This window comes from Oncorhynchus tshawytscha, linkage group LG30, assembly GCF_018296145.1.
Source record: "Oncorhynchus tshawytscha isolate Ot180627B linkage group LG30, Otsh_v2.0, whole genome shotgun sequence".
In the NCBI taxonomy this organism is placed as follows: domain Eukaryota; kingdom Metazoa; phylum Chordata; class Actinopteri; order Salmoniformes; family Salmonidae; genus Oncorhynchus; species Oncorhynchus tshawytscha.
In genome coordinates, this window is record NC_056458.1 from 33,866,299 (window position 1) to 33,883,247 (window position 16,949).

Genomic DNA, 16,949 nt, shown 5'->3' on the forward strand with positions numbered 1-16,949 from the left:
CATACTTCAAAGGCAATTATAGTCAATTAAATAATCACTGATCATAATCTTGATGTGATTGGCCTGACTGAAACATGGCTTAAGCCTGATGAATTTACTGTGTTAAATGAGGCCTCACCTCCTGGCCACACTAGTGACCATATCCCCCGTGCATCCCGCAAAGGCGGAGGTGTGGCTAACATTTACAATAGCAAATTTCAATTTACAAAAAAAAATGACGTTTTCGTCTTTTGAGCTTCTAGTCATGAAATCTATGCAGCCTACTCAATCACTTTTTATAGCTACTGTTTACAGGCCTCCTGGGCCATATACAGCGTTCCTCACTGCGCATTATGCCCTGAATATATTCTACCATGCCCAGAAACCTGCTCCTTTTATTCTCTGTCCCCAACGCTCTAGGCGACCAGTTTTGATAGCCTTTAGCCGCACCCTCATTCTACTCCTCCTCTGTTCCGCGGGTGATGTGGAGGTAAACCCAGGCCATGCATGTCCCCAGGCACCCTCATTTCTGACTTCTGTGATCGAAAAAGCCTTGGTTTCATGCATGTCAACATCAGAAGCCTCCTCCCTAAGTTTGTTTTACTCACTGCTTTAGCACACTCTGCTAACCCTGATGTCCTTGCCGTGTCTGAATCCTGGCTCAGGAAGGCCACCAAAAATTCTGAGATTTCCATACCCAACTATAACATTTTCCATCAAGATAGAACTGCCAAAGGGTGAGGAGTTGCAGTTTACTGCAGAGAGAGCCTGCAAAGTAATGTCATACTTTCCAGGTCCATACCCAAACAGTTCAAACTACTAATTTTGAAAATTACTCTCTCCAGAAATAAGTCTCTCACTGTTGCTGCCTGCTACCGACCCCCCTCAGCTCCCAGCTGTGCCCTGGACACCATTTGTGAATTGATCGCCCCCATCTAGCTTCAGAGTTTGTTCTGTTAGGTGACCTAAACTGGGATATGCTTAACACCTCGGCAGTCCTACAATCTAAGCTAGATGCCCTCAATCTCACACAAATCATCAAGGAACCCACCAGGTACAACCTTAAATCTGTAAACAAGGGCACCCTCATAGACGTCATCCTGACCAACTGGCCCTCCAAATACACCTCTGCTCTCTTCAACCAGGATCTCAGCGATCACTGCCTCATTGCCTGTATCCGCTACGGAGCCGCTGTCAAACGACCACCCCTCATCACTGTCAAACGCTCCCTAAAACACTTCTGTGAGCAGGCCTTTCTAATCGACCTGGCCCGGGTATCCTGGAAGGACATTGACCTCATCCCGTCAGTTGAGGATGCCTGGTCATTCTTTAAAAGTAACTTCCTCACCATTTTAGATAAGCATGCTCCGTTCACAAAATGCAGAACTAAGAACAGATACATCCCTTGGTTCACTCCAGACCTGACTGCCCTCGACCAGCACAAAAATATCCTGTGGCGGACTGCAATAGCATCGAATAGTCCCCGCGATATGCAACTTTTCAGGGAAGTCAGGAACCAATACACGCAGTCAGTCAGGAAAGCTAAGGCCAGCTTCTTCAGGCAGAAGTTTGCATCCTGTAGCTCCAACTCCAAAAAGTTCTGAGACACTGTGAAGTCCATGGAGAACAAGAGCACCTCCTCCCAGCTGCCCACTTCACTGAGGCTAGGTAACACGGTCACCACCGATAATTCCAGGATTATCAAAAAATTCAACAAGCATTTCTCAACAGCTGGCCATGCCTTCCACCTGGCTACTCCAACCTCAGCCAACAGCTCCGCCCCCCCCCGCAGCTACTCGCCCAAGCCTCTCCAGGTTCTCCTTTACCCAAATCCAGATAGCAGATGTTCTGAAAGAGCTGCAAAACCTGGACCCGTACAAATCAGCTGGGCTTGACAATCTGGACCCTCTATTTATGAAACTATCTGCCGCCATTGGCGCAACCCCTATTACCAGCCTGTTCAACCTCTCTTTCATATCGTCTGAGATCCCCAAGGATTGGAAAGCTGCAGCAGTCATCCCCCTCTTCAAAGGGGGAGACACCCTGGACCCAAACTGTTACAGACCTATATCCATCCTGCCCTGCCTATCTAAGGTCTTCGAAAGCCAAGTCAACAAACAGGTCACTGACCATCTCGAATCCCACCGTACCTTCTCCACTGTGCAATCGGGTTTCCGAGCCGGTCACGGGTGCACCTCAGCCACGCTCAAGGTACTAAACGATATCATAACCGCCATCGATAAAAGACAGTACTGTGCAGCCGTCTTCATCGACCTTGCCAAGGCGTTCGACTCTGTCAATCACCATATTCTTATCGGCAGACTCAGTAGCCTCGGTTTTTCGGATGACTGCCTTGCCTGGTTCACCAATTACTTTGCAGACAGAGTTCAGTGTGTCAAATCGGAGGGCATGCTGTCCGGTCCTCTGGCAGTCTCTATGGGGGTGCCACAGGGTTCAATCCTCAGGCCGACTCTTTTCTCTGTATATATCAATGATGTTGCTCTTGCTGCGGGCGATTCCCTGATCCACCTCTACGCAGACGACACCATTCTATATACTTCCGGCCCGTCCTTGGACACTGTGCTATCTAACCTCCAAACGAGCTTCAATGCCATACAACACTCCTTCCGTGGCCTCCAACTGCTCTTAAACGCTAGTAAAACCAAATGCAAAAAAACAAATGCATGCTTTTCAACCGTTCGCTGCCTGCACCCGCACGCCTGACCAGCATCACCACCCTGGATGGTTCCGACCTTGAATATGTGGACATCTATAAGTACCTAGGTGTCTGGCTAGACTGTAAACTCTCCTTCCAGACTCATATCAAACATCTCCAATCGAAAATCAAATCAAGAATCGGCTTTCTATTCCGCAACAAAGCCTCCTTCACTCACGCCGCCAAACTTACCCTAGTAAAACTGACTATCCTACCGATCCTCGACTTCGGCGATGTCATCTACAAAATTGCTTCCAACACTCTACTCAGCAAACTGGATGCAGTTTATCACAGTGCCATCCGTTTTGTCACTAAAGCACCTTATACCACCCACCACTGCGACTTGTATGCTCTAGTCGGCTGGCCCTCGCTACATATTCGTCGCCAGACCCACTGGCTCCAGATCATCTACAAGTCCATGCTAGGTAAAGCTCCGCCTTATCTCAGTTCACTGGTCACGATGGCAACACGCATCCGTAGCACGCGCTCCAGCAGGTGTATCTCACTGATCATCCCTAAAGCCAAACCATTCATTTGGCCGCCTTTCGTTCCAGTTCTCTGCTGCCTGTGACTGGAACAAATTGCAAAAATCTCTGAAGTTGGAGACTTTTATCTCCCTCACCAACTTCAAACATCTGCTGTCTGAGCAGTTAACCGATCGCTGCAGCTGTACATAGTCTATCGGTAAATAGCCCACCCATTTTTACCTACCTCATCCCCATACTGTTTTTATTTATTTACTTTTCTGCTCTTTTGCACACCAATATCTCTACCTGTACATGACCATCTGATCATTTATCACTCCAGTGTTATTAATCTGCAAAATTGTAATTATTCGCCTACCTCCTCATGCCTTTTGCACACAATGTATATAGACTCCCCTTTTTTTCTACTGTGTTATTGACTTGTTAATTGTTTACTCCATGTGTAACTCTGTGTTGTCTGTTCACACTGCTATGCTTTATCTTGGCCAGGTCGCAGTTGCAAATGAGAACTTGTTCTCAACTAGCCTACCTGGTTAAATAAAGGTGAGAAAAAAAAAAGAAAAAAGAAAAAAAAATCCTATCGGACCTTGTAGTCATAGCAGGTAATATTCAAATTTTTGGTGATTTCAATATTCACATGGAAAAGTCCACAGACCCACTCCAAAAGGCTTTCGGAGCCATCATCGACTCAGTGGGTTTTGTCCAACATGTCTCTGGACCTACTCACTGTCACAGTCATACTCTGGACCTAGTTTTGTCCCATGGAATAAATGTTGTGGATCTTAATGTTTTTCCTCATAATCCTGGACTATCGGACCACCATTTTATTACATTTGCAATTGCAACAAATAATCTGGTCAGACCCCAACCAAGGAACATCAAAATACGTGCTATAAATTCACAACACAAAGATTCCTTGATGTCCTTCCAGACTCCCTCTGTCCACCCAAGGACACCAGAGGACAAAAATTAGTTAACCACCTAACTGAGGAACTCAAGTTAACCTTGCGCAATACCCTAGATGCAGTTGCACCCCTAAAAACTAAAAACATTTCTCATAAGAAACTAGCTCCCTGGTATAAAGAAAATACCTGAGCTCTGAAGCAAGCTTCCAGAAAATTGGAACGGAAATGGCGCCACACCAAACTGGAAGTCTTCCGACGAGCTTGGAAAGACAGTACCGTGCAGTATCGAAGAGCCTTTACTGCTGCTCGATCATCCTATTTTTCCAACTTAATTGAGGAAAATAAGAACAACCCGAAATTCCTTTTTGATACTGTCGCAAAGCTAACTAACAAGCAACGTTCCCCAAGAGAGGATGGCTTTCACTTCAGCAGTAATAAATTCATGAACTACTTTGATGAAAAGATCATGATTATTAGAAAGCAAATTATGGACTCCTCTTTAAATCTGCGTATTCCTTCAAAGCTCAGTTGTCCTGAGTCTGCACAACTCTGCCAGGACCTAGGATCAAGAGAGACACTCAAGTGTTTTAGTACTATATCTCTTGACACAATGATGAAAATAATCATGGCCTCTAAACCTTCAAGCTGCATACTGGACCCTATTCCAACTAAACTACTGAAAGAGCTGCTTCCTGTGCTTGGTCCTCCTATGTTGAACATAATAAACGGCTCTCTATCCACCAGATGTGTACCAAACTCACTAAAAGTGGCAGTAATAAAGCCTCTCTTGAAAAAGCCAAACCTTGACCCAGAAAATATAAAAAACTATCGGCCTATATCGAATCTTCCATTCCTCTCAAATATTTTAGAAAAGGCTGTTGCACAGAAACTCACTGCCTTCCTGAAGACAAACAATGTTTACTAAATGCTTCAGTCTGGTTTTAGACCCCATCATAGCACTGAGACTGCACATGTGACGGTGGTAAATGACCTTTTAATGGCATCAGACCGAGGCTCTGCATGTGTACTTGTGCTCCTAGACCTTAGTGCTGCTTTTGATACCATCGATCACCACATTCTTTTGGAGAGATTGGAAACCCAAATTGGTCTACACGGACAAGTTCTGGCCTGGTTTAGATCTTATCTGTCGGAAAGATATCAGTTTGTCTCTGTGAATGGTTTGTCCTCTGACAAATCAACTGTAAATTTTGGTGTTCCTCAAGATTCCGTTTTAGGACCACTATTGTTTTCACTATATATTTTACGTCTTGGGGATGTCATTCGGAAACATAATGTTAACTTTCACTGCTATGCGGATGACACACAGCTGTACATTTCAATGAAACATGGTGAAGCCCCAAAATTGCCCTCGCTAGAAGTATGTGTTTCAGACATAAGGAAGTGGATGGCTGCAAACGTTTTACTTTTAAACTCGGACAAAACAGAGATGCTTGTTCTAGGTCCCAAGAAACAAAGAGATCTTCTGTTTAATCTGACAATTAATCTTAATGGTTGTACAGTCGTCTCAAATAAAACTGTGAAGGACCTCGGCGTTACTCTGGACCCTGTTCTCTCTTTTGAAGAACATATCAAGACTGTTTCAAGGACAGCTTTTTTCCATCTACGTAACATTGCAAAAATCTGAAACTTTCTGCCCAAAAATTATGCAGAAAAATTAATCCATGCTTTTGTCACTTCTAGGTTAGACTACTGCAATGCTCTACTTTCCGGCTACCCGGATAAAGCACTAAATAAACTTCAGTTGGTGCTAAATACGGCTGCTAGAATCCTGACTAGAACCAAAACATTTGATCATATTACTCCAGTGCTAGCCTCCCTACTCTGGCTTCCTGTCAAGGCAAGGGCTGATTTCAAGGTTTTACTGCTAACCTACAAAGCATTACATGGGATTGCTCCTACCTATCTCTCTGATTTGGTCCTGCCGTACATACCTACATGTACGCTACGGTCACAAGACGCAGGCCTCCTAGTTGTCCCTAGAATTTCTAAGCAAACAGCTGGAGGCAGGGCTTTCTCCTATAGAGCTCCATTTTTATGGAATGGTCTGCCTACCCATGTGAGAGACGCAAACTCAGTCTCAACCTTTAAGTCTTTATTGAAGACTCATCTCTTCAGTGGGTCATATGATTGAGTGTAGTCTGGCCCAGGAGTGTGAAGGTGAACGGAAAGGCTCTGGAGCAACGAACCGCCCTTGCTGTCTCTGCCTGGCCGGTTCTCCTCTTTCCACTGGGATTCTCTGCCTCTAACCCTATTACAGGGGCTGAGTCACTGGCTTACTGGGGCTCTTTCATACCATCACTAGGAGGAGTGCGTCACTTGAGTAGGTTGAGTTACTGATGTGATCTTCCTGTCTGGGTTGGCGCCCCCCCCTTGGGTTGTGCCGTGGCGGAGATCTTTGTGGGCTATACTCGGCCTTGTCTCAGGATGGTAAGTTGGTGGTTGAAGATATCCCTCTGTTGGTGTGGGGGCTGTGCTTTGGCAAAGTGGGTGGGGTTACATCCTTCCTGTTTGGCCCTGTCCGGGGGTGTCATCGGATGGGGCCACAGTGTCTCCTGTCTCAGCCTCCAGTATTTATGCTGCAGTAGTTTATGTGTCGGGGGCTAGGGTCAGTTTGTTATATCTGGAGTACTTCTCCTGTCCTATTCAGTGTCCTGTGTGAATTTAAGTGTGCTTTCTCTAATTCTCTCTTTCTCTCTTTCTTTCTCTCTCTCGGAGGACCTGAGCCCTAGGACCATGCCTCAGGACTACCTGACATGATGACTCCTTGCTGTCCCCAGTCCACCTGGCCGTGCTGCTGCTCCAGTTTCAACTGTTCTGCCTTATTATTATTGGACCATGCTGGTCATTTATGAACATTTGAACATCTTGGCCATGTTCTGTTATAATCTCCACCCGGCACAGCCAGAAGAGGACTGGCCACCCCACATAGCCTGGTTCCTCTCTAGGTTTCTTCCTAGGTTTTGGCCTTTCTAGGGAGTTTTTCCTAGCCACCGTGCTTCTACACCTGCATTGCTTGCTGTTTGGGGTTTTATGCTGGGTTTCTGTACAGCACTTTGAGATATCAGCTGATGTACGAAGGGCTATATAAATCAATTTGATTTGATTTTGGTTGCATCACTGCCTGGTACGGCAATTGCTCGGCCTCTGACCGCAAGGCACTACAGAGGGTAGTGTGTACGGCCCAGTACATCACTGGGGTTAAGCTGCCTGCCATTCAGGACCTCTACACCAGGCGATGTCAGATGAAGGCCCTAAAAATTGTCAAAGACCCCAGCCACCCCAGTCATGGACTGTTCTCTTTACTACCGCATTGCAAGTGGTACTGGAGTGCCAAGTCTAGGACAAAAAGGCTTCTCAACAGTTTTTACCCCCAAGCCATAAGACTCTTGAACAGGTAATCATCTCCTCTGGACCTGTCATTTTCTGAACAGATTTTCTTGTTAGAAAAGATATTAATCTGGGATATTTTTGTGGGCCTAAGTTTCAGTGACACATCCAATGTCTGCATTTACGGATTGAAGAAGCAGTTTAAATTCATCCACTTTGTTAATCAATGACCTTGAATTACAAACATTCGGAGTCTCTGTGGCATTTTTGGACATATTTGCGACATCACATAATTCATTTACAACTCTGAGTTCACTTGAGCGGTTGTGTGTTTGAAGTATTTTAGGTCTGTTACCTTCTATTATTTAGTATTTTCCTATGTCTGCCCTTACCAGCTGTAGTCCCTCTCATCTGGCTTCTTGCGCTCATTATCCCAAAGCACTGACGTTTGTCTCGAATACGCCTTGCGTTTTTTGTAAATTCATAGAAAATGTGTTGAGTATTGCACAACGTTTGTACAATCCATCGTTATCAAAGCCATGCTTAATCGTTTAAAAAAGCAAGGGAAAGTATGCAGTGCGACAACAAAAAACTATAAAAAAACAAATATTTCAAACATTGTAACACATGTTACTCTCGAGCGGCTGTCTGGAAGTGCCACCAGGTATTACTTGTTGGGATGCCAATAGCGGGAAAGAGTTGGTTAGGGTTGGTATAGGCTGGTTACTGTTTAGTAAGGGTTTGGTTAGGGGTTGTCCACTCCAAATGGGACATTGGGAGTTGGTTGGGGTTGGTCTAGGTTGGTTAAGGTTTGGTTAAGGTATGGTTAGGGGTTGTCCACTCCAAAGGGGACATTAGGAGTTGGTTGGGGTTGGTGTCGGCTGGTTAAGGTTTGGTTATGGGTTGTCCACTCTACAGGATAAAGTGGGAGTTGGTTTGGGTTGGTGTAGGCTGCTGGTTAGGGTTTGGTATGGGTTTGATTAGAGGCTGTCCCTTCCACAGGGGAAAGTGGTAATTGGTTGTGGATGGTGTAGGCTGGTTAGAGTTTGTTTTTCGTTTGTGCACACCACAGGAGAAAATGGTGATTGATTGGGTTGGTGTAGGTTGGTTAGGGTTTGGTTAGGGATTTTCCACTCCACAGGGAACAGTGGGAGTCGGTGCCTTACCTTCTTATACCTGGGATTGGGGAGCTGTTCCCCAGCAAACATAAACCAGGACCATGTCGAGAGATAGGAGTGCATGCAAGAGAGTAAGGTGGAGGAAGAGAAACAAAATAAATATGAAGACTTTAGATAAAGAGAAAAACAACAGCATGCCTTTGAGGAAAAAAAAGAAAGGGGGAGTGGAAAGACAGAGAGTATTGTCTGAACTTTTAAAACAAAAACTACAAAGCAAATGAAAATGCTTGAGTTGGAAACATTTTTTTAATAATAACCAAGATGGAATTTGAAAAGTGTGTTACAATTAAATTAAATGTAAGTTTGTATTTCATGGTGAGTTGCTAGAAAGTTTACAGTTTTGAAACATTGCTACCTTGGAACTCATTGTTAGGGATTAAGTTGGCCTTGTTAAGGTTCTTTTAATAAACATTTCCAAATCCTGTTTTACAACAAAAGTTTGAGATAGAACGTGCCACTCATATAATTCGGTCAGTGAGTCACATACTACTACATTACTGTTGCACCAAAGGCTAAACAAATAATGAGAATGAGTATCATTACATAAAAAACTACCACATTAATATGGTGCCTGGAGGTTCAATTAAACATCCATTTTTGCCAAGTTTAACACTTCGGTAATGAGCTGCTCCAAATCCAATGCTGTCCCAAAGTGTAGGAGTTGGGGCAGGGGATAAACAGTTCCCCTATAGAGCTCTAACAGTCCAAATGCATGGGTATAGGGCAGAGAAAATAAGGACATTGACTGCCTTTACAACCAGTTCCTTCCTCATGCTATACAACTCATTAAACCCAGAATCAATTGGTAACATTACATCTCATCCATGTTTAAATCATATGGGCAGATTTGTATATTGCTCAGTTGATTTTGAAATAGAACATAAACTAGTTGTAGAAAAGGTCAATTCCAAAACATAATTTCTGCTCAACGTATGCAGTTTGGATTTTTGTTTAGGTGAAAACTCAAATGTTGTACTGACCCATTGATGAGACTTGGCAAACAGTTTTGTTAAGGTTGCCTTAGCAAATGGAGTGTTGGCCCATTCACTCAACAGAGTAATTTTCCCAGCATCAGAAGTCTAGAGGTGTATAGGTCTGACATCATTGAGCAGGGCCCCTCTCCTAGCAAGTGACCTAGCTGCTATCACTAACTAATGAGAGTGACCCTTTCAGAGCTGTCACCTTCGAAGTACCCAAAGGTCACAGACAGGTGACTTTAATTGCGTTAGGCGGGGGTGTGTGGTGTGTGTGTGTGTATGTTTGACATGTTGAGTCAAATTGGGGTCATGCATACTGAGGTAGGCGGACAAGCATGCAATCTCTGTGATTCATTCTAACGGAGTCTGGGAGACATTTAGTACAACAGGGGTGTAATCATTAGTCCAAACAGTTGCAAAACTGAATGTTTGGCAACTAATTCAGGTAGGTCCCTCCCGATTTTGTTCCATTTGTTTCCATTTAAGAAAAGTTTTGCAATAGAATACGCCCCAGATTAATTCCGGGGGGAATCACCTCATGTGGGTCATGGGAGAATATTTAGTTATCTGAAGTCACAGCCATAATACTGCAGATTGAAGCATGAACATTGCTGTCGGCATTCCACTGAATCAGCAGTCAAAGCCACCTATCTAAGATCACGTTAGAGTTGTAATGTGACATGGCCATTGCCTCCATCATTGCTTCTAAGAGAGAAAATACCCAAAGTCAAAACATTCAATTATTTTAGATAGCTATGGTCACACAGGATGAGGGGTAAGGGTTCACATACTGGTAAGAGTGTTGTCCAGTATGTTATGTGTAACAACTCACCATAAACATACTGCACACTAGCTTCACTAGAAGCATGTGGAAGACTAGTGTGTGTGTGAGTGTGTGTGTGTTAGCAATATTGTATCATCAATGCTCAATCCATCTTGGTTGAATCATTTTACAGATAAGGGATAATGTCGTTAATAAGTTTTATGTGCCTCTTAGACTAACAGGTTTCTTAATGCGCATTATGGCTAGGACTGAAGTATGTGTCTCCGGATCCATTGAAACAGCATATGAAGTCAATATTGCCTGCAACATCTTAGGCTCTCCGTCAAGCTATAATTAATTCAATGCACATCAAAACAAAGCTCACATCTACCACAGCTATCAGAAAATACAAGGTCAGAGAGTTTGTGACCTTGGTCACCTGTGCTTCTCTGGCAATGCTCGTTATGGTGAGGACAACTAAAGACATCAAAGAGTGGAGACCATAATTGCTGTCAATGCTGATAGTTACAGTCCAGATAAAATTTGTTAAAATGTCGTCGCACAACCTATCTTTGATACGATGAAGCATTTTTGGCTCTGTATTTCTGCTACAACAAACAGACACACAACAGCCGCGAGATCGCATGACAGGTGACGCGTCAACTTTGCATTAGAAGATAGACAGCAGCCTCTCTACGCTCTGTCAGGCTGGAGACGAAGCCTCCTCCTTCATAATAACTGGCTCTCTAAGCTTCACAATGACTCGCTAATGAACTTGGGGGAGATAAAAACAAACAAGTTATCTCCCAGTTCCAGGAGCCATGGATTATTCCGGGTAAACCACGTGGCTTGAATGGGATTCTACAGCTTTGTTTTAATTACGGCTGTGCATGGTCCAATAACAGTTACCGAGATGGACGGGTAATTATCAGAATCCTGTCACACTGGAGAGCTGGGTACGTTCGTCGAAGGGTGGAGCTGGACCCTTCACATGTGATTGTGTAACTATGGACTCTCAATTGTCTTAAGTGGGCTCCAGGCTGTGTGGCCCCTCCCCCTCTGTGCAAATCTGAAAGCTCAGAAACTTCTGGGAGATTTGTTTTTACCGCTCCAATTATTTAAGTGAAGGAATTCAGTTTGGCTTATTGAGATGCAGGAAAAGATCATCTCCTCTGATACACACTGGGAGAATGCAAGAGAAAGAGACCACTCCCCTCCACATTTGTCCCTCAGTCTGGCAATGGATACAGTTCAGGAGTCAACCAGTCTGCAAATAGCTGCCATCAATCAATGCAGGCTGGCCTGCCAGGGGCACCCACTCTTCTACCCACTGCCATGCCCAGGCTGTCCCCTCAGCTGCCAGCTACCCTCTGTGCTATCCAGCCACCATGACAGATACAGAGCTACAGGATGGAGGGCCAAGCCCTGTCAGAGGTGCTTCTTTGTCTCACTGTTACTTCAACACTTTTCAAGTAACAATCATAGGCAATAACACCACAGGACTCCGGAACTGGCTCAGGTCTCCCTTTAAGAGCACGCTTCTGTTTGCTGGAGTGGCTTTTGTTGACACTGAAGAGGAGGCTCTAATGTGGAAGGCATAAGTACCAAGCAGAGAAAATGAACAACGCAACCATATCATTATCAAAGTGAACTGCAATTCACTTTAGCTAATTATTGCATATTGGGAAATCAAAACAAATCAATAAATGCCTGACGTACAATCTGACTACTGGGTGCAATTTGGAAAATAAATGTCTAAGTCAATACCCATGCAGTATCTTAGAATAAGTAAGAATGAACAAATATGTGCAACAATGCACGTTTTATAGTCCAGCAACATATAACACGATAACTACGGAAATCAGTATTGCTGCATTGAACACCGACTCTTGCCAGAGAAAGTGTGGGTGATTTTTCATCATCACACAATAGTAAACTTACTTGCTCTAGGAATGGCTCAGCATTAATGGGGGGGGACGTGATGAATAGTGAAGAACCCTGAGGGGTGATAGTGAGTTTCACACATAAAAGGTAGGCCTATATGACCTGCGTCCCCTGTAGAGCACTAATAGCCAGCACAGCTCTGAGGAATGGGAACAATGACTTTCTATTGATTACCACCCAGCAACAAATGAAAGCTTTTATTCTAGCCTCTGTTTGATTTGAATGTACTTTTAGCCCAAGGGCCAGTCTTCCAAGTCCTTAAGAAATGTAAAAACAAATATTGTGAATGAATCTCTAAAAGCTCTTTTGCCCAGCTCTAAGTTGGGTTTTGGTGGTCTGTAGGTGGCCTTGGTTCTGCTCTGTGTGTTATGACAGTATTTGTCTTTGACCGTATCCAGTTTATCATATATAGCGTCTGGTTTTTCAGAGTGGTGAATATTATGAAAAATAATTTGTGTATTATTTTCTATAATTTTCTAGACAGTCGGCCATTTGAGTGCATTATGTAATTATATGAAGACCTCTTGTAACCACATTGCAGAACCATTTGGAATGCCTTATTTTGTGCTATCTGCATTCTCTTTAGGTCACCAATACTTGCATTACCCCAGACGACAGAGCAGTAGTAAATTTGACTATGGATGAGAGCTTGTGAGATTTGTTTAAGTATATGCCCTGGCATATATTTCACAATCCTTCTGAGTATACAGGAGGTGCCGATGATTTTGTTGCAGAGCTGTGAAATGTGTGATGACCAAGAGATACTGTTGTCTAGCAGCACACTTAACAGCCTAGCCTCTGAAACCTCCTCTATGGGCGTCCTGCCATCTGTCAGCTGTGAGGAGTGCAGTTTCTTCCTTCTCTTCATACATATTAGTATTGTCTTGGTTTTATTAGTACTAATTTGTTCTGGGATATCCAAGTTGAAATATTAATCATGTCAGCTTCAAGAGACTTTTTTAGCTGCCCTACAAAATAGCCTGTTACATAGACAGTGGTATTGTCAGCAAACATGCCATAGAATTGGAGAGCACAAGAGGGAGATAATTTGATGCATATAAGAGGTCCTAGGGAGCTGCCTTGTGGGACACCACAGTATACAGAATGAGGTTGAGAATAGGCACCATTTGTGAATGTAAACTTTCTGTTGACAACATAGAACTGTAAGCATAATGAGGTGTAATCAGATCAATAGTGACACAATTTAATCAACAATGTAAAAAGCAGCACTAAAATCAAGAAATAGCACACCCAGAAGTTTACCTTGGTCATGTGACCAGAGCCATTGATCTGTTAAATCAACCAGAGCTGTTGCAGTCAAGTGATCCTTAAGGTATGCATGCTGGTAGGCAGTGATCATTTCATTTTGTTCTATATACAGTTGTGGCCAAAAGTTTTGAGAGTGACACAAATATTAATTTTCACAAAGTCTGCTGCCTCAGTTTGTATGATGGTAATTTGCATATACTCTAGAATGTTATGAAGAGTGATCAGATGAATTGAAATTAATTGCAAAGTCCCACTTTGCCATGCAAATGAACTGAATCCCCCAAAAACATGTCCACTGCATTTCAGCCCTGCCACAAAAGGACCAGCTGACATCATGTCAGTGATTCTCTCGTTAACTCAGGTGTGAGTGTTGACGAGGACAAGGCTGGAGATCACTCTGTCATGCTCATTGAGTTTGAATAACAGACTGGAAGCTTCCAAAGGAGGGTGGTGCTTGGAATCATTCTTCTTCCTCTGTAAACCATGGTTACCTGCAAGGAAACACGTGCCGTCATCATTGCTTTGCACAAAAAGGGCTTCACAGGCAAGGATATTGCTGCCAGTAAGATTGCACCTAAATCAACCATTTATCGGATCATGAAGAACTTCAAGGAGAGCGGTTCAATTGTTGTGAAGAAGGCTTCAGGGTGCCCAAGAAAGTCCAGCAAGCGCCAGGACCGTCTCCTAAAGTTGATTCAGCTGCGGGATTGGGGCACCACCAGCACAGAGCTTGCTCAGGAATGGCAGCAGGCAGGTGTGAGTGAATCTGCATACACAGTGAGGCGAATGCTTTTGGAGGATGGCCTGGTGTCAAGAAGGGCAGCAAAGATGCCACTTCTCTCCAGGAAAAACATCAGTGACAGACTGATATTCTGCAAAAGGTACAGGGATTGGACTGCTGAGGACTGGGGTAAAGTCATTTTCTCTGACGAATCCCCTTTCCGATTGTTTGGGGCATCTGGAAAAAAGCTTGTTCGGAGAAGACGAGGTGAGCACTACCATCAGTCCTGTGCCATGCCAACAGTAAAGCATCCTGAGACCATTCATGTGTGGGGTTGCTTCTCAGCCAAGGGAGTGGGCTCACTCACAATTTTGCCTAAGAACACAGCCATGAATAAAGAATGGTACCAACACATCCTCCGAGAGCAACTGCTCCCAACCATCCAGGAACAGTTTGGTGACAAACAATGCCTTTTCCAGCATGATGGAGCACCTTGCCATAAGGCAAAAGTGATAACTAAGTGGCTCGGGGAACAAAACATCAATATATTGGGTCCATGGCCAGGAAACTCCCCAGACCTTAATCCCATTAATAACTTGTGGTCAATCCTCAAGAGGCGGGGGGACAAACAAAAACCCACAAATTCTGACAAACTCCAAGCATTGATTATGCCAGAATGAGCTGCCATCAGTCAGGATGTGGCCCAGAAGTTAATTGACAGCATGCCAGGGCAGATTGCAGAGGTCTTGAAAAAGAAAGGTCAACACTGCAAATAAAAGCCTTTGACACTTATGAAATGCTTGTAATTATACTTCAGTATTCCATAGTAACATCTGACAAAAATATCTAAAGACACTGAAGCAGCAAACTTAGTGAAAATTAATATTTGTGTCATTCTCAAAACTTTTGGCCACGACTGTACACCCATATATAGTTACTGACAATTGCTTCCAAAATATTGCTAAATGATGACAGTGGGCTAGTCTACGGTCTGATAAATGGTTGTTTTGCCTTTTGGAATTGGACACAATTTTGCATGCTTCCATTCATTAGGAAACTTTAATTCCTTAAAAAAATATGCCTAATTGCAGCTGCAATATATGGTGCTGCTATTCAAAGAAGTTTGTCAATGAGATCAAGCCCAGGTGACTTGTCCTCAGGTAAGCACATTGATGCTTTGAGCACTTCATCAGTTGATACCTGTGGTAATGTGAAACTGCAGGCTTTTGATGATTTTGTAAATAGAATTAACAATGTCCCTTTCATTGACAGGATGACTCATATATGTCAATAGGTTTTGTTTTTATTTCCTCATTTACTTCCACAGTAGATTGATACTATGTGCTGGATGTGCCCAGGAGGCCTTTCACAGTATTCCAGACTGATGTGGGATTGTTTTTGCAGTCAGTGAAAGCTTTTTTTGTACAAAATAATATTACATTCTGATGATTCAGTTACACAGCATAGTTCCGCGGGTTTCCTGTACAACATTATATCAGATTCAAATTGTGAGTTAATAGCATGACTCTTTGCCTCTTATCGCTGTGTAAAAACCTCACATAGCTCATTGTCTATCCATGCCGATGGGCTGACCTTCACAGTTTTTCTATTATTATTTGGGCATGGCGATCAACCGTCCTTGTAAAATGTTGTGAAACATTCTACTGCATGATTTATGCTGTCTTCAAGGTAGACCAATTCCCAAGGCATATCTTTTAAGTCATCAAGAACATTTTTACAGTTCCAGTGTCTTGGAAAAGTATTCAGACCCCTTGACTCTTTCCACATGTTGTTACATTACAGCCTTATTCTAAAATGGATTAACAAAAATAAAAATTCTTAGCAATCTACACACACAATACCCCATAATGACAAAGCTAAAACTGGTTTCTAGAAATGTTTGCAAATTGACATAAGTATTCAGATCCTATGCTATGAGAATCGAAATTGAGCCCAGCTGCATCCTGTTTCCATTGATCATCCTTGAGATGTTTCTACAACTTGATTGGAGTCCACCTGTGGTAAATTCAATTGATTGGACATGATTTGGAAAGGCACACACCTGTCTATATAAGGTCCCAAAGTTGACAGTGCATGTCAGAGCAAAAACCAAGCCATTAGGTCAAAGGGGTCTGAGACAGGATTGTGTCCAGGTACATATCTGGGGAAGGGTACCAAAACATTTCTGCAGCATTGCCTTCCCTAAGAAGAAAGTGGCCTCAATCATTCTTAAATGGAAGATGTTTGGAACCACAAATACTCTTCCGAAAGCTGGCCGCCCAGCCAAACTGAGCAATTGGGGGAGAAGGGCCTTGGTCAGGGAGTTGACCAAGAACCCAATGGTCACTCTGACAGAGCCCTAGAGTACCTCTGTGGAGATGGGAAAACCTTCCAGAAGGACAACTATATCTGCAGCACTCCACCAACACTCCTCAGTAAAAGGCACATGGCAGCCCGCTTGGAGTTTGCCAAAAGGCACCTAATGACTCTCAGACCATGAGAAACAAGATTCTGTGGTCTGATGAAACCAAGATTGAACTCTTTGGCCTGAATTCCAAGCGTCAAGTCTGGAGAAAACCTGGCACCATCCCTAAAGTGAAGCACTGTGGTGGCAGCATCATGCTGTGGGGATGTTTTTCAGCAGCAGGGACTGGGAGACCAGTC

The 16,949-nt window shown here is 43.6% G+C and overlaps 1 protein-coding gene across 3 annotated transcripts in view; it reads right to left on the bottom strand.

Annotated features, from left to right (window-relative positions):
• doc2b (double C2-like domains, beta) overlaps positions 1-16,949 on the bottom strand; it is a 295,785-nt gene that overhangs the window by 66,848 nt on the left and 211,988 nt on the right. Inside the window, exon 11 of one of the 3 annotated variants that reach the window (XM_024393613.2) lies at positions 8,600-8,623. The exons of the other annotated variants lie outside the window; for them this stretch is intronic. Coding sequence (XP_024249381.2) covers positions 8,600-8,623 — 24 coding nt within the window. The remainder of the gene's footprint in view (positions 1-8,599; positions 8,624-16,949) is intronic. 3 annotated transcript variants of the gene reach the window in all.